The sequence below is a fragment of the Nilaparvata lugens genome, chromosome 1, assembly GCF_014356525.2.
Source record: "Nilaparvata lugens isolate BPH chromosome 1, ASM1435652v1, whole genome shotgun sequence".
Classification (NCBI taxonomy): Eukaryota; Metazoa; Arthropoda; class Insecta; order Hemiptera; family Delphacidae; genus Nilaparvata; species Nilaparvata lugens.
The window spans coordinates 31,021,743-31,048,873 of NC_052504.1; the positions used below are offsets into that span (position 1 = coordinate 31,021,743).

Here is a 27,131-nt window from a genome sequence, read left to right on the forward strand (position 1 = left end):
TGGCCTTGCTAGTCAATTTCAAAAATTTAACATAAGACTCTCACTAAGAGGGGATTTATAATGATCTAATGGTTCAGAACCCATCAAAATTCGCAGGTCTATGCACCACCCATCTTACATCCATCTGGTCATCCATCTTACATCCCATAGATGTCTAAAGGTGTCATAAAAAACAACAAATATTAATATAACATTTTTAATGAGTATTCTTCTGCAGTATTTATTTATTTATAATTGTATCATTTTTGTACATAAATCATACAACAAATACGATTACGGTATCACATAGAATCTTCAATAAAAAATCCTACTTAAAATATTAGATTGAGACCTGTATAAATACTATATGGAATATAATAGTAAATATAAATGTTGTATTTTACAATATGGAATAAATGAATAATATACAATATGTATTATGAATGTAGATCTTTTTAAAATCAATAATATACAGTAAGTAGGGTACATAATTATGTAGACATTACATAATTTTGATCTATAAATTACTGTTCAACAGTATGAATATCAAGATTCAATTATATTAAAACAGGACCTATTATCCCCTTTCCCTTGAGAGCATCAATACTGTTATGAAGGCAACAAACATGAGAGAAATTGCGTCTAACTAATACTCGACAAAATTTAGCAGTTTCAGCTGGATCATCTCCTGCTAAAATGATTATTTTACCCTTGAAATTACAAAGAACACTGAGCTCTGGGCAAGATGGTATGGCTGAATCGTAATCCTCGGTTTCGAAATCGATGAAGCCGAGAGGAATGTTGATGCTGCACATGATGGCTCCTTCCTTATAGAGGTCGTGATCCCTCACATCGATAATCAGTACTTTGGGACGAGTGGCTTTGGAGTTGAGCAGTTGAAGGAGGTCGGTGCCACTGATCCGGGGACTGAACTCGTTCTGCAACTGGGCGACCGTCAGAGGACTCATTTCCAGATTCGGGTCCAAGTCAACAGCCCGCTGTTTGCAGGGCAGCTCATGGCTTCGATAGGTTATGCTGCGAGGAGTATTACAGTAGAGCTCGATCGACGTGTTCACACACTTTTCTATATCGACCTCTGGCAGGTCGGAGAACAGGAGGATGCACTCGTTGAAGCCGGACGGAAGCAGAGTGTCCCTCAGCTGCTGCAGAATCGCCAGACCCACGTACAAAGGGAACGAGGCATCGCCCAACAACAGCTTGTCCCACAGATGGAAGATCTTATGCAGCGGAAAAACGTGAGAGAACATCGTCAGGAACCAAGGGATTGCAAACAGCTCCGGAACAAAATTGATGTCATGGAGATGATTAGCGAGCACAGGATCATGGAATGCTATCAAGTGGGAGAATTTGGCTAGGTATTCTCTGATCACGGCAGAGTTATCCTTCAGGAAAAAGTTATGCAGATATTTGGGAACAAACGCTGACAAGCACGCATATGCTCGGGCTGAAACAATAAAACAAATACTTAATTGAATTTCACAACTTGAATTTTATTAACAAACAATCTGTCGTCATTACACATATTACTGCTTGAGTGAGGATTGTATGATTGCACAAAAAAAATTGAAAATAAATAAAATTGCAAATTTTTAAAGATTCAAATTGATAATCGCTCTGCTTCATTTTGACTTGAATTTTAAGGTTTCCATGTTAAATTAAAAGAAAGAATGAAACAAACATTAATTTGGGCTTTAACTACACTACTAAATAATTATAAACTATTTATTCAAAATAAGAAGCAAAACAGTTTTGTGAGTTTTCAGTTTCAAATGCTTCTGTCAAATTATGAAATATTCAATTATTTATTCACTGGTACAATATTCATTAATTATCCACTTTGCATGCATTACACGAAGAAATTAAAATTTTATTATATAAATTGATAATCTAATTATAAGCAATAATATCAGCTCAAATTCTTCAAATGCTATGATTCAAGGAAATAGATCTACAGAGAAAATAAAATGCTACAGTAAATTAAAGCTAGAAAAAGTAAGATATGAATATAATGGAAATTAGTTCACTATGATATTGTACTTTTACAATATCTAGAACAATAAATCGAATATTATTGGAAAGACAAAGACCATTAGAGGAGACCATTTATCTCACCCCGCAGAATGTCGACTGACCTGGCTACCTCAGGTTTGGTGTCAGAGTTTTCATGTTTCACCTGATCAATTTCAGGGCCTCTAGCATGCTTTTAGGCAGCCGTGTCCATCTGAAATCCGAGAGTGGCCCGAAAAAATATCTGCCCTCGCCAAGATACGAGCCCAGGACCTCTGGTTCACAAATCCAACGTCTAAACCAATCGAATTCGGCACTCAACTAAGGATATACGTATCCCTGATTTTTGTTAATAAAAGCACGATAATAATAATTATTACTCTGTTTCGCAAATTTCTTTTCATTGCAATATAATGTAGGTCTACCTTCATCATTGAAGTTTAGAAACAGGAATGGAGCACACAGTGAATCAAGTCCTTGCCAGTAAACGTACTGAGGGTGACTGACGACCCATGTTTTTAAAACACGCTTGAATTTATTATGTCCTTCACAGGATGATAGTAGTTCGTTGTACTGGTGACACCGTGGGATATCGACCTCGATCTAGAAAAAGAAGTATAAACATTTAAAATAGAAGCACTCAGGCTCATCCAAATCAAGATAAATTAGAAAGAATGCGATACATTTCACTCTCCTTTGGGTCACTTTTTCCCCCGCCTCTCTCAAACCCGCTTGTGCTGTAGTAAGATATGAATATATTGAAAATTAGCTTCACTGTGATATTGTGCTTTTAATACAGAGTGTTTCAAAAAAATGTATACACACTTTAAACTATAGTAGATTTCCCGCTCTACAAGGCTAATGTTATATTTCTTCGCCAGGTGCCAGCATATAACTGTCATATGTTATATTGACAGTTGGAATTTGTAATATCAACATGGCGGACGTACGTTTGAGTTTTGAAGAACGTAAGCAGGTTATTAAGTGGTACTGGAAATTCGAGAATGTAAATGAAGTTCAAAGACAGTGGAGAAGGGGATATGATACAGAACCACCTTCAAGGTTAACAATTACACGCATATGAGATAAATTTGTAGTTCATGGAACAGTGTGCGATGTGCATAAAGGTCATTCAGGTCAACCTCGAACAGCCTTGGACCTTTTCGATTTGAAGGCACTGTAACTGGTATTAATTACCTAAAAATGCTTGCTGATTCCATATTTCCTGCCATTCGTGCATTATACGGTAATGATAATTTTCATTTCCAACAAGATGGTGCCCCGCCGCACTATCACAGGGACGTACGAGCTTACCTGGATCAAAATTCGCCGGGCCAGTGGATAGGACGCAGGGGGCCAATCGAGTTTTCAGCACGCTCTCCAGACCTTTCACCAGTGGATTTCTTCTTATGGGGCACAGTAAAGCAAGAGGTATACAAACGTAAACCACGTAACCTAGACATTCTTTGGAATGAGATTCAAGCCGTCTGTAGAGAAATCTCATTGGACGTTTTGATACGATGTACAAAATCAGTGGTGACTCGTACTCAGAACTGTATTGATGCTGCAGGTCACCAATTTAAACAGTATTAACATTTGTTATTTATGTTTCATTTATATTGGACTTTCAGCTTTCCAATTTTCTGAAATTCAACTTTGTAGAATTGTAAATAAATTTTCTATGGAGGTTCAAAGTGTGTATACATTTTTTTTGAAACACCCGGTATATCTAAAACAATAGATCTAATATTCTTGGAAAGACAAAGACCATAGAGGAGACATCTCACCCCGCAGAATTTCGACTGACCTGGCTACCTCAGGTTTTGAGGTAGTATAAAACTCAGGTTTTGAGTTTTCATGTTGCACCTGATCAATTATGATTTTTCCTCACTTTATGTAGAGGAAAAGCTCCATCTTTCATGAGCCAAGTACCAAAACTCCGTTCGTGGAATCTGACAATTTTATTTCAGGATATGGTGATATTTACATCACCAGTATCCTTTCCAAGCAAAATATCTTCAAACTCCATTCTTTCCAGCCGGCTCAAGAAGGCGTGCTCTCAAGTCTTGACTAGCTGTATCAATGATTCCGAAATATTGCCGCATAAAATCTTTTTCTGGTGAGTTGAATCTATGATCATCATCTTCCTCAGATATTCTTTTAGGTGTCCTATTTTCTCTTGGTAGTCTTGACTCCTGTAAGCCAAGCTTATCTATTTCTTTAAGAACTCTTGGAAGATGTAAGAGAACATTTCGTTAGTTATTATTTTTCCAGTTCTTCAACAATGTATTGGACGGCTCCAAACAGCCTTGCCAATGTCCTCTTCTCCCCTTGGAGACTCTTGTTCAAAATATTCAACAATTCAATAACTTTTTGTCCCACAATTAAGCCCAAGTAAATGGTTTCGTCTCCAAATACACTCAATAAACAACTAAAGTCCTAGAGATATTTCTTTTTACACTGTTTTTTCTTGAAAACAGAGAGGCCCGATGCTATTTCCTTCACTAATCACTCCCACTACCTAAAAGCATTCTCCCTACTTCTGTGTCAGCATCCAATTGTGCGAAGTGTGCTCCACTTCTCTGTCATGCTACAAACTGTGGAAGGAGTAATCAGTTTCCCCTCTTCATGTTAAAGTAATATGTCTCGGACTATCGCTCCTTTACAGCGATGCTTTGCAGTGAGCTCGCTCAAAGTTTCAAGAATAAAAGATATCGGGTGTTTCAAAAAGAATGGCCCAATTTCAAACAGTTAGATATTGTAAAGAATGGTGCACACAAACCAATTTTACATCAAATTACTCACAGATGAATTAAGTTTATGATGATGTATTATAAGTGTTCTATGTGCCTTCCTTTTGATGGCACAAAGATGTACGCCATTTCCTCAACACCAACGTTGGATAGGGTGCACAGGACAGCAAGACTTGGCTATGCATTCCTGGCCTCCACGGTCCCCTGACATAACATGGTATGATTTTTTCCTGTGGGATACGTTAAATATCGTGTTTATGTTCTCGCATTAGCACTTGATATTGAGGAGCTAAGAACCAGGGTAACTGATGCAGTAGCTACAGTCCGAGAAGACATCTTGCGAACAGTCTGGAATGAATTTGACTACCGTCTAGATGTCGTCCGAGCCATCATCATAAACTTGATAATTCTGTGAGTAATTTGAAGTAAAATTGGTTTGTGTGCACCATTTTTTGAAATGAATTGGACTGCTTAAAATTGGGTCATTCTTTTTGAAACACCCGGTATTTTCTAACTAGTGAACCCCGTGTTGGAGGAGAACACACTCATGAACTTTAGTATTGTTCTTTGAAATCCGCAACTTTACAGCTTCCGAAGCTGCAACATAATAAAACTCCAATTTGTTATTTAAAAATAGTTAATAAAAGTATTTTTATGACAATATGTCGTACCTGTCGATCGGTGTCTGTGGGTGTTTCTTTATCAACAGAAATATATTTGCTCTCGATGTCCCCTCTAATATCCAGCAGAGCGGCCCACAACCTGCCTCTGAAGAAAGGAGGAATATCTTTGTGGGCTTCTTTCAGTATTGCAGGTCTCTTGTAAGGATAACCCTGTGAAGAAATAGATAACCAGTCATTTCAATGATTTTGTTGAGCTTGAGTTGACAAAATTCACTAGATGTGCTCAAGTTATCATGTGCATACATGCATGGGCAAGTACATACAGATAAGTTCACAGTGACACAGTTCACCAGATATATGTAATATGAATACAGCCTACCAGAGAGAATTACACAAAAATAAATATGTATACAGTCTACCAGAGAAAATTTGTCACAATAAATATAAATGAAATAAAATTTACAATTAGTTTAGCTAGAAGTAACATCAGGTTACACCGATCAACATCAGGAACCGATGTTATAGTTTTAGTGTTACATACTGTAACCAGATAATAATCGTGATTGTAATTTTTGAATACTAAGTGAGAATATGATGCAGTTATATTTGGTACTCTACCTTCAACAGACTGTCGTAGAGAACTATCCTCCGGAACTGGTATTCGGTGTCGCGCTCTCGAATCACCAGAGGAAGGGATTCAGCATCGCTTTGTTCATCAACACCAATTATATCTGATCTGAAAATATCAATGTTAAAATCATTCTCAGAAGAACGGTAACACTGAAAATTCTCTCTTGAAAATTCGCGAATCTCTTGTTTATTATGTCAGCTTAATAAGTCCTCCAATATAATTCAATACAAATGTTAATTATTTTCCACATCAACATAATAATAATAATTATTATAATCACACCAACTTCTATTTAGAAACAACCACAGAATTACTAGAGTCCAAATATACTAAATGTTTCTACAGTGCTTATGACAAGAGAATAATTCTCTTGAGTTTCTTTTGATGAACATTTAAAGGCTACTGAGGTCGTGAGCTCAGAGTCACTTTCAGAGCAAGCAAATCATATTCCTGCAGCGTTGCCAAAAATATCAGATAAATAACTGAACATGATTTTACTTGAATCCACATGTATTTTATAATAATTACACAACAATTTATTATGATGAATCCTGAATATCTATGATTATTATGAATATTCAGGATTTGGAATGAATGGTTAAGAGTTGAGCTGGAATAGAGTTGATGCTCTATCCAATGCATGGCGCCTAGTCCCATCGGTATCACGTACACTTTTTGGCGGTGTAGTATGAAATTTTGGGTAGGTCTAATTCAACAGCATGCACAGGAAATGAAGATAAACTTTCTATTATATCGATATTAGCTATTTTGGTCCCATAAGCATGCCTGCCTAGTTCGAGTATTGAACATTACGATATGGCAGCACTGCTCTTTAAACTCTATAACTTACTTATACACCAAGAGGCGCTCTTTGCCGTAAAACTTATCACAGCCACCTCAATAAGTGTCATGCCCAACGAGTTGGCAACACTGCAAACGTAGGTTTAAAAGCTGCCAGCTGCGGCATGCATGCACAACTCAATGCTTTCTAACCTATCTTGGAATTTCCATTGCTCAAGTATCGAAGTTGACTGAACCTGATTGTGAGACGTTGATAATCCCCTTATAGGCGCATCCTATCAGAGAAGGCTGTGATGCTGTGAGTATAGTCATATAACTTCCTTGCAATTTATCTCAACGATATTTTCTCTGCGATATATCGCGTATCGTGCCAATTTGAACGCCGCCTAAGGCTGTAGTAAAGGCTCTCGGGAACCTTTCACTAGTGACTCTCTCCGACACATTCACTACCATACACTAGCTAACAAATATACTCACTTGACTTCAATCAAAGGATAAAAAGCAGTGACGGGAAGGTGATTCAGTCTCTGCACAAGAGAACTCATAGGTAAGGCAACTAATCTCAGATCCAACAACATTGCTTGATCTCGACATTGTCCGAATGATGTTCCCTCCAGCAGAACAAGGCTGCAATCAAACACAAAACGATGTTCAGTTATGAAAACTATTAATGATTTATTTTTAGGGTTATTTAGAAGTTTACCCAATTGAAATGATATAGTTCACAAAACATGTGTCTTAAAACAACAAAAGTGTTCTGCAGTGAGTTCTGATATTCACGTTAAGTCAGTGGCAATGATAGGGCGCATAGTTGCCAGTTTTATTTGTCCATAGCGTTCTATAGTGAATAGATTTAATTGAAGTCATCACGTTTTTTATGATATATTACTAGTTGATTCTTGTTGAAAATGATCGATTTTATCTAAAATTTACTATAATAACCAAGAAAATATGTAACTAAAATGTATTTTTTTCATTATTTGATAATATTTTTTTTATAATATATATTGGGGTTAGATATTATGAAACTTCATAATTCTACAAAGCCAACAAACAATTCGGCAACGTTGGATATTTGGTAGCTAGAAAATAATGGAGCTACCTGATTTATCAAATGACAAACAAGGATAGAAAATCAATGTTCAGGTGCTAAATTTATAACGTGAATCTCAATTTACTTTATTTAATTAGAAAAATATGAAATATTGATGAAACATATGAATTTATTACCATAACTCAACAAATTCAATTTTCATTATCAATTCGGGTGTCATCCGTGAGTGCAATATCTCAAAAGTGCGATTATTTCAACTATTTGTTATTTGTATTTATAGAAATATCAATATATTTCAAATAAAATTCACATATTGCCATTTAAAAGCCAAACCCTAACCTCCCTAACCTCTCCTTCTACATTTAAAATCTAATTGAACAGGACCTTTTAGGCTATGTTTATACACTAGATAAATTGAAAACTCGCAGTATTGAAGCATTCCCATCAATTCATAGTTGATAAATTTTTTGGTAGTTCATACAAGTTTATTGAAAATACAAATCTGCAGTATATGCTCATAAGCTAACATTACCCAGGCATCAAAAATTGTTATAGATGCTTCAAAGTGTTTTATCTTGACCTTGTTGTAGACACATGATCAACTACACAGACTACTGGATAAGGAACGAGCTTGTTCTTGTTCTCAGTAACCTGTTTCTACATAAATACTGTATTTACTGTATCATCCAAATAAATTTAATATTAAAATTCGAATTTCTATCATTTGCATTCCAAAAGCCTTATTGAATTATAATTTACAAGAGTGAGTTATAATGGAAATCACCTAATTCAAAGTGTCAGTCTTACTTTGGAAGCGATAGAATGGGTGCTTTGTTTCTGATTAGTCCCTGTTTCTTCATTTCACCAGGAACGTCACCTCCAGCTAGGCGCCACATGCAGTACAGCTCTGATAATGATCTTTCACTCAATCTATTCTTCTTCCACGATTGAAACCTGCACAAGAAGAAAATTTTAAAATAATTTGACCATCAAGTACCGGTAATTTACTGAAGAAGATATTAATTACGGTAATTATCAACTAATAGCTTCATCAAGATGGCAACATGTGTGTCTTCAAATAATAAGTGTTTGTTGACAGAGTGATTTGTTTCTCAAAACTATTTCATAACTTTACAGCTTTATCTCAACAGCAATATTTTCTTTTAAAAAGAACATCGGATTCAATTTATTCTTTTGTTGAGGGTGATATCCACATGAGCTCTAGGCTCAGTAGTATATAAAGCCACTATGCTACAGAAAGACTTTTCTCAGACTGTTTTTATTTATTTATTAATACAAATCATTAAGAAATGACAGGCTTTGCCCAAAACTTAATCCCTTTTAAATTTCCATGAATAATTCGACGTAATCCAATAATTAATCACTTCTTACGATTTATTTGGATAAATTAAGTTCTATTCCAAGCCTGTAAGGTCAATAGCATATAATTCAAATTTAAAATCACGAAAAAAGTGTAACCGTTCATGTATTGAAAATCGGTGACTGAAAGTAGTACTAGCTTTTGTAGCATCATCATCTTCAAGTATTGCAGTCTCAATAAGACGAAGTAAATATTTCAAAAAAATGTCTTTTATTGTAAGTATTCAGAATTAATTCAATTCAATTTATTTCCATCAAAAAAATACATTAATAAAATATTTACATTAAAATTCAATAATACATATTTTCAGGAAATAATTATTTTCCCACATAGACTATTGGTCCGTGTGTGGGGAAAGAATTCCTATCTATAATAACTGTAAAATAAAAATCCTGCAGAATTCTGCCTTAATATTATTCTCACTTAATTATTACAATATTGGAAATATATAAAGATGGATAAAATTTAATAATTAATCGTTTTTTATTGATTAGTATTACCTCATTATGCCAAATAATAATAAAATGCAAAAAATCTGAACATTTAATTCAACACTTGATGAACTATGAATAATTTATTTTACTTACAGTTGATGAAATAAGAATACTGCACGTTAAACTTTACGACTGATAGTAAATTACGATGGAAAAATTCAATTTTAGAGTAGCCTATACAATTAATGGAATTCTAATCTTTTTTTATTTCAACAATAAAATGACAGTTGCCAAAACTTACGAATCCATAGAGGCATCATCCATGTTTGAATCCAATTTCTCATAATTTTCTAGAAATAGAGGATGGTCAATAAGCTGCATAGCTGTTGGACGATTTCTAGGATTTTTTGTAAGACATAAATTTACAAAATCTTTAACCACGTCATCAAGACCCTGCAACACATTGTTATCGAGATTAAAAATGGAACTCACACCTATTCAGTCCTTAAAGTAATTATACAAAATCATGAATGGAATGAATTATTGTCAAGCAATTAAATTAACTTTTTTAGTTGAGAAATTGATATTGTGGTAATTATTCATATTAAATGAAAAAAACTAAGAAATTGTCAAAAAACCACAGATTTATTGATACTCAGAAAGACCGGTTTCGGTTATTACACCATAGTTAGTACTCTAAAAAGATGATTTTCAACAAATAACTTACCTGATAGACATCCATTCTGTCAGCTTCTCTAGCAAGTCTTTCAAATACACTTCCATCACAATGCAATAGTGAAAGCACTTTTCTCAAGCATTGTCCCAGTTTCAAATCTGACCAAAGACTGCATCCAAGAAGAATATCAACCATGATCATACCCAATGACCAAATGTCGACTTTGGGGCCAGATTGGCACGATTTTTGTTTCGAATTGGACATGAGAAATACTTCGGGTGCGGTGTATTTGGGTGATCTGAAATTCATATAAACAAGCATGTATTAGTTTCACCATCCGACAAGTCTTTAATTTGATTCAAGTGATTTAGAATCCGACCGACCATCTCAATCTATTTTTAAGCTTTAAAAACGTTAATGTTTGACAAGTTTTGAAAAAAAAATTACAATCAACGACGACCAAATTAGGTCTGAATATAAAATGTCGCCGTCCATCCAGGAAGCTGGTCAATGACGAAGGACAGAAGTATGAAAGTATGAAGTAAGTATAAGTACCATTCTGAATATTATTCTGTTATTTTCACCATACAATGAATAAAGAATTGGATAAAGGGCGTTTTTCATTAAAATACTCCATGTATTGAGTACCATCAATTAGCATTAAGTACTCCATGACACAACAGTAATATCTTCAGTAATAGATGGTTTTCAAATTTATTGATAGAATTCAACTCCAAATTACATCAACGACTCCCTAGTACTAAGTGGAGTGTCTTGGATTGTTGAGTATTATACAATTATTAGTATGAAGCATTTTTGTGGAAGCAAACTCCAATTCATGATATTGATGTAGGCTAGCCCTACGTGAATATCATGTGGACCCGGTTGCCAAGGTGACTGTTTTGACAACGAACTGTTTATGAGAAAATAACTAGTTGAGTTTTAAGTGAGAGTTTTATAAGAGATGTTAGAACATGATGTTGTATTTTTACTTTCCTTGCCCTATTACCATAGGTAAGGAAAGTATTGCTTTCCGAAAAAAATTAAGGTACCCCAATTTCTGAATTTCTATACGTTTCAAGGTCCCCTGAGTCCAAAAAAGTGGTTTTTGGGTATTGGTCTGTATGTGTGTGTGTGTGTGACTGTGTGTGTGTGTGTGTGTGTGTGTGTGTGTGTGTGTGTGTGTGTGTGTGTGTGTGTGTATATGTGTATGAGTGTATGTGCGTCTGTGTACACGATATCTCATCTCCCAATTAACGGAATGACTTGAAATTTGGAACTTAAGGTCCTTTCACTATAAGGATCCGACAGGAACAATTTCGATCAAATGCAATTCAAGATGGCGGCTAAAATGGCGAAAATGTTGTCAAAAACAGGGTTTTTCGTGATTTTCTCGGAAACGGCTCCAACGATTTTGATCAAATTCATACCTAAAATAGTCATCGATAAGCTCTATCAATTGCCACAAGTCCCATATCTGTAAAAATTTCAGGAGCTCCGCCCCATCAATGCAGATAGATTCCCAATTATCAGGCTTCAGATACAATTGAAACAAAAAAAAAAATCAAGTGGAGTAGATTGAGCATGAAAATCTCTACAATTAATGTTCAGTAACATTTTCACCTAAAATTGAAAATAAGCTTTAAATTCGAGAAAATGTAAATATTCAATTGCAAATTATTGTTGATTCTATTAAATCATTCACTATGAAGAGATAGCAGACCTCATGTGTGACTCCAGCGTTATTGCCCTGTCACCAGCTGGCTCAAATCTTTGAATAGTAGACTTGAGATGCGCGGGAACACTCGTGTCAGGTGATCAATTCTCATAATGGCAAGGGAAGTTGTGTGAGTGCGCCACACCAGATTTTTTTTTTATCTTGTTCAATGTGAACTTTTAATTAATAAAGTGTCAATTACAAAAGCAAATTTACAACAATATGATAAAAAAGTAATAACAGAATATTGTATGCATCTCTTGAATCAATCATTAAAGATAGAATTCTCATACAATAGAGATATTCAAGTGTCTATACAAATTAATTCATTAGAATATTTCTTCATTATTTTTTTTGTACGAAGCGTTATCTGAAATCTTGTTTAATTCTTACTGACTGAAATGTTGATTATAATTTATAGAAAATGTCCATGATATTAGTTTCCTTTATCTCGGCTCAGATATTCACAGTTCGGAATGCTCTCATTTATTCATTTTATACTAAATCAAAAGGTCCTCATCCTTTTCATACAGGGTGGATGAAAAGTCCGAGAACGGCTTAATATCTCATACACAAACGTAACTTGACGGTGAGTGTGATTGGGGATCCTACTCAAATTGAAAATACTACTTTACTATGACTTAAAAAAATCTGGACCGCCATCTTGGATCCGCCATTTTGAATGCACCTTTTTTTAATAGGAAGGTGGTCATGCGATATATGATTTCAACACAGAATTCCAAGATAAAATGAATGGCGAAAACCACACATCAATATATCGAACTGTTTCGAAGATATTCACATTATTAATCAATACCACTCATATATTTCCACACTTTTTTATGTATTTGAACACGACATGCAGTCGATTATCAAGTAAATATTAAAAACTTTTATTTACTGACTGGCGATCATTTTCAACAGTCAACAGACTATTGTTATTATTATAAAGTAATTAAAGAGAAGTGATTATCAAGTAAATATTAAAAACTTTTACTTACTGACTGGAGTACTTTCAATCGTCTGGCGATCATTTTCAACAGTCAACAGACGATTGCCAGACGATTGAAAGTACTCCAGTCAGTAAGTAAAAGTTTTTAATATTTACTTAATAATCGACTGCATGTCGTGTTCAAATACATAAAAAAGTGTGTTTATACAAAGCAGCTCGGAATGGATCAAGAAATCATCATCTATTTCATTTCTGATTTGCATGGTATTGATTAATATTGTGAATATCTTCGAAACGGTTGGAGATATCGATGTGCGGTTTTCGCCATTCATTTTATCTTGGAATTCCGTATTGAAATTATGTATCGCATGACCACCTTCCTATTTAAAAAAAAATTGAGTTGCGTTCAAAATAGCGGATGCAAGATGGCGTACAAGATTTTTAAAGTCATAGTAAAGTAGTATTTTCAATTTGAGTAGGATCCCCAATCACACCCACCTTGAAATCATATTTTTCCATTAGATACTAAGCCGTTCTCATACTTTTTTCTTTCCTTCTGCTTTGAATAGTATTGATTAATATTGTGAATATCTTCGAAATGGTTCGAGATATCAATGTGCGGTTTCGTCATTCATTTTTTCATAAAATTTCGTTTCCAAATCATGTAAAAAACAAAGTCGCATTCAAAATGACGGATCCAAGATAGCGGACCAGATTTTTGAAGTCATAGTAAAGTAGTATTTTCAATTTTAGTAGGTTCCCCAATCACACCCACTGTCAAATTTCCTTTGTGTATGATATATTAAGCCGTTCTCGGACTTATCACCCACCCTTTATTTATTTTATTCAACACTAAATTTTAATTATTACGGTTAAAATTAGAAAGATATTTGAATTATCTGTATTGAACAGCTTATGATGGAATACAATAATACACTTGAGATCTTACCCAATGGGAAATGAAACGTCTGCTCCGCCACCAGTCATGTAATACAATCCGTAATTGAGGAGTTTGATATTACCATCGAAATCTACGTGAATGTTCTCAGGACTAAGGCAGCGGTGGACGATTCTGTGAGAATTGAGGTATGATAAAGCATCTAATATACTTTTCGCAATTCCAATTGCTTGTCCAACATTCAGATTCTTCATATGTTTCAATGTTTTCCGGTGATACTCGCTTACAACAATAGTTCTTTCTAAAAAATGAAAAAACAATTACCGTACATTTTTTATGAAACAATATAGGTAGTGCAATGTCGCAATAGCTATTTGGTTCTATTATTACAACTAAATAAATGAACAAATTAAGTTTTGTCAAGTTAGTTAGTATTGTAAGACAAATCGTATTTTCAATATAATCATTGACATCCTTCAACTGATTTTTGCATTAGGTTGATGAATTTCATTAACTGAAGGATTGAAATTAAAAATGATTCGTGAATCATGTTTATTAAAATATAGATATCATAAAAACAGAGCTGTTTTGAAAAATGAAAGCCGATTAAAATTGTTCTACTATTAAACTAGTAATTTTACACTTATCGAACAAAAATGTTGGACATTCAATTTAAAAGTAGATTGCGTAAAATTGAACTAGTCAGATTCTGAATTCTTCCTAGATGATTACAGTAACTATTGCAGTATTTCTAAGAGAGCTTTATTATTTATTTTTGCTGAGGGCGATGTCCACAGGGAAACAATGTTCAAACTCAAAATTGATAATATTAGTGGTTACGGCTGTAGAGATGATCACCCTTCCAATAGCTCATCAGCGCGATCATGAAGCCAACTGCTTCCTGTTTTATTTAGGGTAAGGAAAATTGAGGATGGATTTGAGTGAAGAAATTTAAAGCTTACCATGTTTTCCTCTTATGATATCCAGATAAGAGCAGAGATTGGGATGTTCAAGCTTTTTTAGCATCTGTGCTCGGCCGTAGATTGTGATGGAATTCGGAGTCAAAGGAAGGCCATTACTGCCACATAGTTCACCAGAGTGACGCATTGCCAAAAACGTCATTCCAGCAAATAAAGGAGCGCCGCTCTCCATTTTGAATTGAAAAATCTTATCTCATTTCAATCTGAAACAAATAAAACGATGCTTGAAAAATGAACAACAATCATTGAGATTCTGAAATATTTAAAAGTCATATTAGATAGCCTTTATTAGCAAGCTCATGTGTAAGCTTCGTATGTTTTACAATGGCCGCTGGCCAAGAAATTCAAGATAGGCCTAATATAGAAATCATACGCTTAATGTTATGTTTCTTCTATGATTTCTTATAGACTAAAGAGTACATTTACAATGACCGTAACGCTTCATTATGATATTTGAAACCACTACAAACTACTCTATTCTGATCCGTATGTCAAATAATAAAAAATTGCTATGGTAAGTCTTATTATTAGTAATTGTATTGAAAAAATCTCAAAAATATACAGTAATAGGGTTGATAGAATTGGCTAACTCGGAATTCGCTGACTCGCCATATGAATCAATACGGTACCATATTATGATCAGAGCAGTTTTGATTCATACGGCAGTTCATCATGGAGTCAGCGAATTCGAGTTAGCCAATTCTATCAACCCCAGTAATACTATAATAAAAATCTGGTGTGGTACACTCACACAACTTTCCTTGTTCATTGAACTGTAAGCCTCATTCTTAGACGAGAATAATTTAGGGCAATAACATAATGACGATTGGCGGCAAAATATTTGCAACTACGATCAGACCAACGTTAGTAGACAGAAGGTTGATCACTCACAGGTGTAAGATTCAAAGTGGTGGGGGGAACGCCAGCGTGACGTCACGTGTAGTAAAAAAGTGATAGAGTAACCACACTGAGCATACAGTTTATTCACTGTATCTTCAATTACATCGTCGTTTAATCTCCTCAAGATTGACCTAGAACTTAAAAGTTCTCCATATTTATAGCGAATGAATCACCGATTCTAATGATGTTGTTAAATATTTCAAGTTCATTCAACTTGTATGAATAGAATGAAGTTGAAAGTTTTTCAAGAATCTAAAAACATGACAAGAAAAAGTTAATAAACTGGAAAAGCGTAAGTAGACAACGTTATACTATTATAATTTCAGATTAATCCATAACAAATCTTGATAAACCAATGTATTGCAATAAACCGATAAACCGAACCCGATAAATCCGATGAATTTCATTCATATAAATGCAATGAACACATGCTGGTATCGAGCACATGTTCTACGAGAATCAAAATATCTCATCCCCGAAATTCACAAGTTGATTTATAGCCAAACTACAAAAAATATAAACACGACCTAAAGATGAAAAAACCTTTTAAGGATTTGAAAGGGAAGGTTAGGAGGTGGTTTTTTTGTTTTTTTTGAAATTGCACATAAATTTAATAGATAGAAAATTTAATTTTTTATTGCATAAAAAAAAAATTAGTATGTTGAATGAAAAATTTATTATTATTATTTTTTTTTTAAATGAATTGATGAATTGTTACATTTAATTTTCACATAAAATTTCAATAAATCAAAAAATGTTCATTTCTTTCACTATTGACGTGGTTGATTTCATCGATGCACATTTTGGAAAACAGTCCGTTAAGGCACTCAGTATGATTTTCAGTTAAGTGTGACTCCAATGTGATGACGTTAGTGTTGGGCTGATCCGAATACTCGTAGTGTTGGGCTGATACTTGTAGTCGACTGATGCATATCAAACTCGATACAGGTGACATCTCAGTTAGCATTGCCTCATGCTTGTAGTAGACGGCTGCATACCAAACTCGATACAGAGTCACGTAAATTTTGTATCATATTTGTAATTATACAATGTACATTTCAGGCTTGAAATGACAATGTAATTCGTTTTTTGGAAAAGAGATAGACGCTGCATACAGGATTAATTTAGGTAAGGTTTGGTTTTTTGATATTTTCAGCTTTCAAGGTTTAGAGTTCTGCATACAGGAATAATTTAGGAGAGGATTTTTGAATTAATTCTTTCATGATACTGTGACTGTTATTCTGAATTCAAAGTTGCGAACGTGAACATGGATGGCAATTACCTCCAGGTAATGTAGTAGTGTTGAAGTTTGAGATACAAAGTCAGCAATAAGCGTTGGCATTGTTATTGACGTATGCTTTGGTGTCGGCATTGGCATCGGCGTTGATATTGGCATCAGCATTGGCGCAGGCATTGGCATTGGCGCAGGCATCGGCGTAGATATTGGCGTTGGCATCAGCACAGGCATCGGCGTAGATTTTGGCGTAGTTATTGGTGTTGATATTGGTGTTGACATTGGCGTAGTTATTAGTGTAGGCATCAGCGTAGATTTTGGCGTAGTTGAGTCACACTAGTTCGAAAATCACCCAAATGTTCTTAACACTTTTCATGGCGTTCACTTGTTCACTGATTTCGAGATTCACATGATAATTATTTCAATGTTAATGTCTGTGCTGTACCTGTTATCTTAAAATGCTTATAAACTAAGAAGAAATCTTGATTAGGCTATCAATACAATCTAATACACATGATAATTATTTTTAAGTATATAATCAATATAAAATTGAAATTTGTTAACATCTTATTATACAGTCAGCAATACATAAATTGTGAAATATGGAGATATCAATTATAAATTTCAATCTAAAAAAAAAATAATTTCATTTCCATCTATTCACTGTTCAAATATTTTATAAAAAGCAAATTATTCAATATTATTAATCATCGTATGTTGGATACTATAGTTTATTTCGACTTTTCAATGTTCTAAACACAAACTACATTTCATGACAAAACTTTACTATCAATCATTAAACAAGAAATCATTCAAAACATCAATAATATTTTGCTTCAAAGGCAATCAATATTCATAATTAATCCGCATCTATGGCAATCAACATTATTAATCAACACAAAAAATATTATCTCATTATTGCCTCTCTAAGTCATAACCTTCTGGTCATTTCTTCTTTAGGCAATAATGGTTTTCCATCTCAAAAAACAATCACATACCAGCAAAATTCTAATCAACAAACCCCACTAAAAATTCTACATACACTCCAGCATCCATTTCAAACGATAATCAATCATATCAAAATTTATAGAACAAACAGTTTTAAATTTTTGAAAAAGATATCAATTACAAAAACTTTAGAAAAATTTTAACCTTTAACTCATTTCAATTGATAATATAACACAACGTTTTTATTCAATGAAAACATTATTATTCAAGTTAACTTTCATTAATACATCACATATATATGGCTACACAATTCATTAATACTTTCAAATTTTGAAGTTTATTTATTATAACAAAAGAATTTATACATAAGAATAGATTTCAGCATGTTCTAAATTGAACCATTTATTTTTTAAAATAATTTATAATTTAAAGACTGTATAATAAATATAAACATTTCAAGATTACAATACAAAGATGATCAAGATTAATAATGGGTAAATAAGTTCCCTAAAAAAAATACAAACAAGAGAAAAAGAAAATTGGGTAAATAAATTTCCTAAATAATACAAGGAAGAGAAAGATTAATTAGAGCCTATCCTACATGTCAGTACTAAACTTTCATGAGGAAGTATATTTAATAATATACTGAAAATGAGAAAATGGGACATAATTTGCTCTGAAAACCTAATTACCTAATATGATACCTGAAAAAAAATAGACATGATTAAATATGGAATACATGATGAAAAAATATACCACAAGCAAACTATTATTACACTACAATGGATAGATTTTAGAAAAGTTAAGTTTTATCAACAATTTAAAGATTGGGAAAATAAGCTACTATTTTAACTTCTAATATTATTTCAGAAGAATACAAATTTAAATGACTATGGACAAGATTGGTTAAGATATGCATCATAGAAGAATTTTACTAAACATTACACAAAGACAGGAAAGAATCGAAATTTGAAAAGATTAAGGGCCAAGAAAAATAGGCTACAGGAAAGAAAAAAGACACAATTATGGACTCTTACCATACACTGCGTAGCGATTATGCTATTCTGAATCCTGGCATAACACAGGATTCCTAATCATTGTGTGCTGGGGAATACCCTTTCATCATGTGATTCACTGTCATCATCTTGTAAATAAGCAACTTGAAACAACCTTTGAATACTAACACATCAATGGTGACTTTGTGTTTTGTTTCTTCAAGAACATAATTTTATTCATGGGTTCATTTGTTTCAACAAAGCCATTTTGCTTACAAAAGTTAGTCATGTTCACTTGAGAATGCATTGCATACACCTTTTCAATTCTCAGTTGAAAGTTGAATTCATCAACTTGATACAAAGCAAGATTCATTTTGTTTACATTGTTCCTAACCTCTACAGAAACCTGTCTCATGTAAACATTCACTTTATCTACTGTTTTCCTAACTTTCAATTTGGCAATATTACTTTCATGATAGTTGACTTTCAGTGAAGACAACTCCCTACCTACTTCTTTACTCAATTCTACTATCTCATTAGGGTTGACTTTTTCAACAATAGTAACTAGGCCTACATTGTCAGAAACTTGAATGAGTTGATCCTGTATCTTAACACTACTATTATCCTGCTTCAATTTGTTTTCATCTTCATGATTATCACTCAATGTTCCATGTGCATTTTTCAATAGAAGGTTCATACTAACCTGCTCTAGTCTTATGCTAGCAAATTCTTGCTTCATATCATCAAACCTAGCATTTTGCTCATCAAACCTAGCATTTGGTTCTATTATTACAACTAAATAAATGAACAAATTAAGTTTTGTCAAGTTAGTTAGTATTGTAAGACAAATCGTATTTTCAATATAATCATTGACATCCTTCAACTGATTTTTGCATTAGGTTGATGAATTTCATTAACTGAAGGATTGAAATTAAAAATGATTCGTGAATCATGTTTATTAAAATATAGATATCATAAAAACAGAGCTGTTTTGAAAAATGAAAGCCGATTAAAATTGTTCTACTATTAAACTAGTAATTTTACACTTATCGAACAAAAATGTTGGACATTCAATTTAAAAGTAGATTGCGTAAAATTGAACTAGTCAGATTCTGAATTCTTCCTAGATGATTACAGTAACTATTGCAGTATTTCTAAGAGAGCTTTATTATTTATTTTTGCTGAGGGCGATGTCCACAGGGAAACAATGTTCAAACTCAAAATTGATAATATTAGTGGTTACGGCTGTAGAGATGATCACCCTTCCAATAGCTCATCAGCGCGATCATGAAGCCAACTGCTTCCTGTTTTATTTAGGGTAAGGAAAATTGAGGATGGATTTGAGTGAAGAAATTTAAAGCTTACCATGTTTTCCTCTTATGATATCCAGATAAGAGCAGAGATTGGGATGTTCAAGCTTTTTTAGCATCTGTGCTCGGCCGTAGATTGTGATGGAATTCGGAGTCAAAGGAAGGCCATTACTGCCACATAGTTCACCAGAGTGACGCATTGCCAAAAACGTCATTCCAGCAAATAAAGGAGCGCCGCTCTCCATTTTGAATTGAAAAATCTTATCTCATTTCAATCTGAAACAAATAAAACGATGCTTGAAAAATGAACAACAATCATTGAGATTCTGAAATATTTAAAAGTCATATTAGATAGCCTTTATTAGCAAGCTCATGTGTAAGCTTCGTATGTTTTACAATGGCCGCTGGCCAAGAAATTCAAGATAGGCCTAATATAGAAATCATACGCTTAATGTTATGTTTCTTCTATGATTTCTTATAGACTAAAGAGTACATTTACAATGACCGTAACGCTTCATTATGATATTTGAAACCACTACAAACTACTCTATTCTGATCCGTATGTCAAATAATAAAAAATTGCTATGGTAAGTCTTATTATTAGTAATTGTATTGAAAAAATCTCAAAAATATACAGTAATAGGGTTGATAGAATTGGCTAACTCGGAATTCGCTGACTCGCCATATGAATCAATACGGTACCATATTATGATCAGAGCAGTTTTGATTCATACGGCAGTTCATCATGGAGTCAGCGAATTCGAGTTAGCCAATTCTATCAACCCCAGTAATACTATAATAAAAATCTGGTGTGGTACACTCACACAACTTTCCTTGTTCAATGAACTGTAAGCCTCATTCTTAGACGAGAATAATTTAGGGCAATAACATAATGACGATTGGCGGCAAAATATTTGCAACTACGATCAGACCAACGTTAGTAGACAGAAGGTTGATCACTCACAGGTGTAAGATTCAAAGTGGTGGGGGGAACGCCAGCGTGACGTCACGTGTAGTAAAAAAGTGATAGTAACCACACTGAGCATACAGTTTATTCACTGTATCTTCAATTACATCGTCGTTTAATCTCCTCAAGATTGACCTAGAACTTAAAAGTTCTCCATATTTATAGCGAATGAATCACCGATTCTAATGATGTTGTTAAATATTTCAAGTTCATTCAACTTGTATGAATAGAATGAAGTTGAAAGTTTTTCAAGAATCTAAAAACATGACAAGAAAAAGTTAATAAACTGGAAAAGCGTAAGTAGACAACGTTATACTATTATAATTTCAGATTAATCCATAACAAATCTTGATAAACCAATGTATTGCAATAAACCGATAAACCGAACCCGATAAATCCGATGAATTTCATTCATATAAATGCAATGAACACATGCTGGTATCGAGCACATGTTCTACGAGAATCAAAATATCTCATCCCCGAAATTCACAAGTTGATTTATAGCCAAACTACAAAAAATATAAACACGACCTAAAGATGAAAAAACCTTTTAAGGATTTGAAAGGGAAGGTTAGGAGGTGGTTTTTTTCTTTTATATGGCAAAATGCTTGTATTATTTGAATGCTTTGATAATTATTGTAATGCAGAAACAGAAAGCTTGTATGTCAGAAAATGTTTGTGTTTTTGTGTTATATAATTTGACTATACGTCACCCTATGATTTTCAAGAATGCGATATTCTGCCTACTCTGTACTACAGCCTACGTCACGGCTGCAGTTCCCCCACTCCAATTGCATTTCAACTACAATACTATAGACGAGTGACCAACCTTCTGTCTACTAACTTTGCGATCAGACTACTTTATATGTGTATATATAATTGTTTTCAGAGTACTTTTTCCTTTTTTCCTTTGTGTAAATTGTGAAATTCGATGATTTTTTCAAAAGTTGTCAAAACAGCTGTTCTACAGATGAAATATCTCGACTATGACTGTGTTCTTTTATGAAGTGCTCTACCTACCTACCTCATGCACGAGGAGGTTACAAAGTCCATTTCTCAAGGATGGGGTGGACCCCCCATTAGTTTCCCAGGAAAAAGACTCATGCCAGTTCTGATAAATAACTATACAGGGTATGAATTTGAAAAAAATCGGTCAAGTAATTTTTAAAAAAAATCGTGAAAAACATGGTTTTTTAGTAATTATCTGCCATTTTTCTCAAGAATATTACGGAGCTCCTGCAATTTTCCCAAAAATGAGACTCATGTCAGTTGATAGGGCTTATGAATAGCTATCTATGGTATAAATTTGAAGAAAATCGTTGAAGCCGTTTTCGAGAAAACCGTGAAAAACATGGTTTTTTTAGTAATTATCCGCCATTTTTCCCGCCATCTTGAATTGAATTTCTTATTGTCGGATCCTTATGGTATAAGGACCTTAAGTTTAAAATTTCAAGTCAATCGGTTAACTAGGAATGGAGTTATCGTGTTCACAGACATACACACATACACATACACACACACACATACACACACACACAGACCAACACCCAAAAATCATGTTTTTGGACTCAGGGGACCTTGAAACGTATAGAAAACTTGAAATTAGGGTACCTTAATTTTTTTTGGAAAGCAATATTTTCCTTACCTATGGTAATAGGGCAAGGAAAGTAAAATATAATGATCTATAATTTGAAGTCTGGCTCTATGATGGTAGAGCCCAATTATTTTGAAGTCTTTTTACCAGCTGGGCAGTTTCGGAGGGCGTTGAGAGGCTTATTATTGGATGAGCCTTTGTGCTCACTACGTGAGTTTTTCATATTGGACAGCAACTTATTGCTAAGCTCATATTTTTTTACTATTCTTTTCTGTGTTAAGGGTGTGATCACATTGAATGTGTACACTATGTGCAAATGCACGTCAGCTCATGCATGAGCCAAAACACCAAATCTGGAAAGTGTCATTGAAACACGTTGCGACTTGTGTAACTGACCCAGATGGGGGTAGAATTCAGAGATCTCTAAACTCTAAAGGGCGAGTCATGGAACTTGATTAATAATAAACTTTTTGCATTCTAATCAATTTCTAAATTTTATTCAATGAGTCAATCTAATTTGAATTTGGACAACAAAAAAAGCTGCAACAATTTATTACACATTCTATGACAAAAAAACGCCTATAAGATTTTGCTAACTCTGATCTCTGGTAGTTTGTTTACGAAGGTAGCGTGGACTTTACTCAATTTTCTACTAAATGAATATAATTAGGGACTCGGTCAATTTGGGTTTCTAAAACATGAGCAAGACATTATAGCACTCGCTATCTTTAGAACTATTAATCTCATCACGACTGAAACTTTTCACTACACTACGTTGTTGATAAACAAAAAAATACTTACACAATTCAAACTACTTTAAATAACTTCACGAAATCGGACGAATGAAACATCTTGAAAATGCATACACTACTTGTATTTCACCACATGTAACACGTTCAAATAGGGCCTTCAAGGCTACCTCTAGATTTTTATCTGATTCCGGCCGCGGCTTGATTGGAACTGCTCTTTTTCCACGCAAATTATGTTCCCCTTCCTCCAACGAGACAACGGTCCATGTGGAGACGAGCATAATTCCGTGGGAAAGGAAAATAATGCAAGTTTGAAATATTCCCAAATACTCGTGTATTTTCCATCGCTAACGGAAATACAGTTCCGTGAGAATAGCTCAACCCTGCATGAAATTGGAGTCTTCCCGGACGCAAGTTAGCAAAATCTTAATGTGAGAAAATTATTTTTCAACAGGAAAAAAATTTAAATAAAAATAAAAATGTATACACAAAATTCAGCTAAAGTCTCATTGTTGAAGCCCTAATTCTACACTTTTGGAATGAACCCATACTAAATTTATCTCTATGAAAACACAAACCCATAATTAATTAATTTATTACAATATCATCACCATCACACTTGCATGTAGCTGCTCACACTGAAGTGAACACACCCACTACATGCATGAGTTCAACTTACTTGCCGGTTGCACAAACGACGGATCAATTTCAACCGTGATTAGTTCTACGAGAACCAATCAGAGAAGCCGTCTTTTCAAAAACGCCTTCTCTGATTGGTTTTGGTAAATTAATCACGGTTAAAATTTAACCGACTTTTGTGCAACCGGGCCTAAGTGTTTGTATTGTTTTTCCACCGTTTGTTTCTCATCTGCATGCTTGGTCATGCATAATCGAACGTGCACTTGCGCATATACGCATTCAATTCGATCACACCTCTATGCCTGCTTTTCTTTGTTTTGTTTTGTCGGCAGGCTTACTTGTTTTGTGTTTTCTTGACAGGGCTGCAATAATAACCTTATGGAATTGACATTAAAAGAATATATAGCTTATAGATTCTACATTGAACTAAAAAATAATGTAGCCTGAATGTATTTCCTAAATGGTAGTTACCTGATCTCTACCTCCTAAATGTTCTACTAATTTTCGTAGCCAATACAATTCAATTTTTCATGAACCAATGACCAGCTTGTGCTGGATAGATTTCGTCATAGAAGAATAAAAACACAATATTTCACATCAATTACACTTAATCAAGATGGCATGCCAAATAGGTGGACAATACTTGTGAACTCCTCCTCACCCATTGAGTAGAGTGGGAGGCATCTACCATAAATTCAAGAAGTTTAACGTCGACCTCACCAAAGAAAGGTAGACTACGCTTCAAGGTGCATAGAACATTTTGTGTCTTGGCCTTGTTCATGCACAGCCTGTTAACTCTAAACCATGAGCTGGCTTCCTCCAGCAATTGTGCTGATAGGAGAATAGCCAAATGAGGATCTTTATCCTGGGCGATTAGAGTAGTGTCATCAGCAAACAGTTATGCTTTTACCTCCATGCTGAGATCATTTATATAAATTATATGAGAAAAAGCAGAGGGCCTAGAATTCAACCCAGTAGAACTCCAAAGTTGATTTTTATTGCCTGAGATTTGGCTCTATCAATTGTCACAACTTGTCTGCGATCCAAAAGATAACTCCATTGTTCTCGAGGCAACTCCACATACACCATATTTTGCAAGTTTCCCCAACAGTATATCATGGGGGACCCAATCGAAGGGCTCTTATTAGATTACAAAGTGTCATAATAATTGAGTTATTATTTTCCATTGCCTGAAGTAAGTCTCAACCAGGCGTTGAACAGCATCTGTAGGTAATTTCCCTAGACGAAAGATGAACTAATCTTTTGTGAAAAGGGAATTATTCTTAAAATAGACAGAAAGATGAATTTACATAACTGACTAAAATCTTTGTAAAAATTGGTATGAGTGTTATAGGCCTATAGTTGATAAGTTCTTTTGGGTCATCTTTTATAAAAATTGGCACTGTCCTGGCTATCTTGAGAAGGTCTGGGAAAACACCCTGCTTCAGATGTTTATTCATCAGTTTACTTAATTAAAGGTAGCACTATTGAAGTAGTCACTGATTTTTTCAAGCTGTAGACCAGCCATAAATGTCAGGACTTGTTGAGTTTTAAAGCCTTGCACATACAGTATGACAATAAATGTTGTACTATCTCAATAAACATTCAATTTATATTTTATGCACTTAAGAGGCAAACGGTAATTGATCATTCATCCGAACGTCATTGATATATTTGTTATAGAGCCTACCGTGATAAAATTGGGTTAGGAATAGACAAATTTGATACTTACAATAAATAAAAACCATGAACTTTCCACACTTTCTATTGAATTTGATAAATGAAAAGTAAATGCAGATCTGTACGTTGAACAGAAACGTGAATTCATAAGCTTATTAATTGCAGTACCAAATAACTTAGGTATAATCTACTTTTGTACCCTTTAAATAAGTGAATAATCAATGGTTGTACGTTATGATACGTTTATATTAAAAGAAAAGATTCAACTGATTTAATTTAAATGAGTAAACTATTCAATTTCAGATCAATTTCGTTGATAAACACAGTACAGTAAGTCAGAGTCAGAAACATAACCAACTTTTCTTTACTCTTCTGTGCTGTGCCACTGCCACAGTATGTGCTTCTGTCGTTCTGTCAGCTGGTCATCGTCAGCTGTGACTATAATTAGCGGTTTAGCGCACAACGAGAAGACTCCTGGTCTCCCTCTAAACTGAAGAAAACCCGGGGCCTTCTCGTTGTCAACGTCACTACCATTGGCGGCGTGGCCGTGGCGCGGTTTTATAACGTCAAATTCAAATGTAGCGTTAATATAATGTTTTAAAAATGACAATTACATCAAGGGAAGTGAATAGATTGACAAATAAATCAAATATAATAATTATTATTGTTGAATCCAGAAAGGGCGTAGGGGCCGCGTCTCCATTTGAATTGCCTTTTTCATACTTATGTAAGGTTTAACCGTTGAAGTTACATTAGTCGTTTCCTTGAATTCACGTTTTTTCAACGTTAGAGTCAATTGGGCGATTTTGGAAACTTCAATTCAAGTTTACTTGAATTCATATTTCTCAAAAAGTATTATTAGGCCTGTGAAGTAAACAAATATTATTACCGTAAGTTAATGCGTAATCTCTAATTTTTCTTCTTACCGTTACCTTTCTTTTAATTTTTTTATACATTCCACATTGACTGACAAACTGTTTTCAACTTATTTTATCATTTGTAGGTTGAAAAAAATTGTACCTTCAAAATCAAGTTGAATCCAAAAGTCAAACATTTCAACATCTACGAAGCAGGGTCTACATTGGTATAGGTACGGTACTACTAGGTAGTAGGTAATTTCTGTTCTTGTAAACCTGAGACTTCAAGTTTGTAAAATACATTCATTTTATACATACTTGACTAATAGTGTAAACGCCTGTATTTTTCAG

The 27,131-nt window shown here is 34.1% G+C and overlaps 1 protein-coding gene across 2 annotated transcripts; it reads right to left on the reverse strand.

Moving 5' to 3' along the window:
- Positions 1–26,320, reverse strand: LOC111050984 (TBC domain-containing protein kinase-like protein). Of its 2 annotated transcripts, none has more exons than XM_039425526.1 (11): positions 25,976–26,320; positions 14,890–15,110; positions 13,979–14,228; positions 10,412–10,658; positions 9,986–10,137; positions 8,677–8,823; positions 7,293–7,442; positions 6,002–6,119; positions 5,432–5,593; positions 2,433–2,610; positions 1–1,444 (listed from the first exon to the last, which is right to left on the reverse strand). In XM_039425526.1, exons 2-11 carry the CDS (start codon positions 15,077–15,079, stop codon positions 537–539), a joined length of 2,502 nt encoding a protein of 833 aa, XP_039281460.1. In that variant the 5' UTR covers positions 15,080–15,110; positions 25,976–26,320; the 3' UTR covers positions 1–536. The 2 variants fall into 2 exon arrangements, with proteins under 2 accessions (XP_039281460.1, XP_022193066.2); XM_022337374.2 differs by lacking the exon at positions 14,890–15,110 and adding an exon at positions 20,350–20,570 and having other exon boundaries at positions 181–1,444.
- Positions 26,321–27,131: the final 811 nt, after the last annotated feature.

Coding starts and splice junctions, on each gene's coding strand:
- LOC111050984 (XM_039425526.1), bottom strand. CDS start 15,079: ATGGAGAGCGGCGCTCCTTTATTTGCTGGAATGACGTTTTTGGCAATG. Junction 5,594..6,001: donor TCTACGACAGTCTGTTGAAG/GTAGAGTACCAA, acceptor ATTTCTTCACAG/GGTTATCCTTACAAGAGACC. Junction 2,611..5,431: donor CCACAGACACCGATCGACAG/GTACGACATATT, acceptor TTCTTTTTCTAG/ATCGAGGTCGATATCCCACG.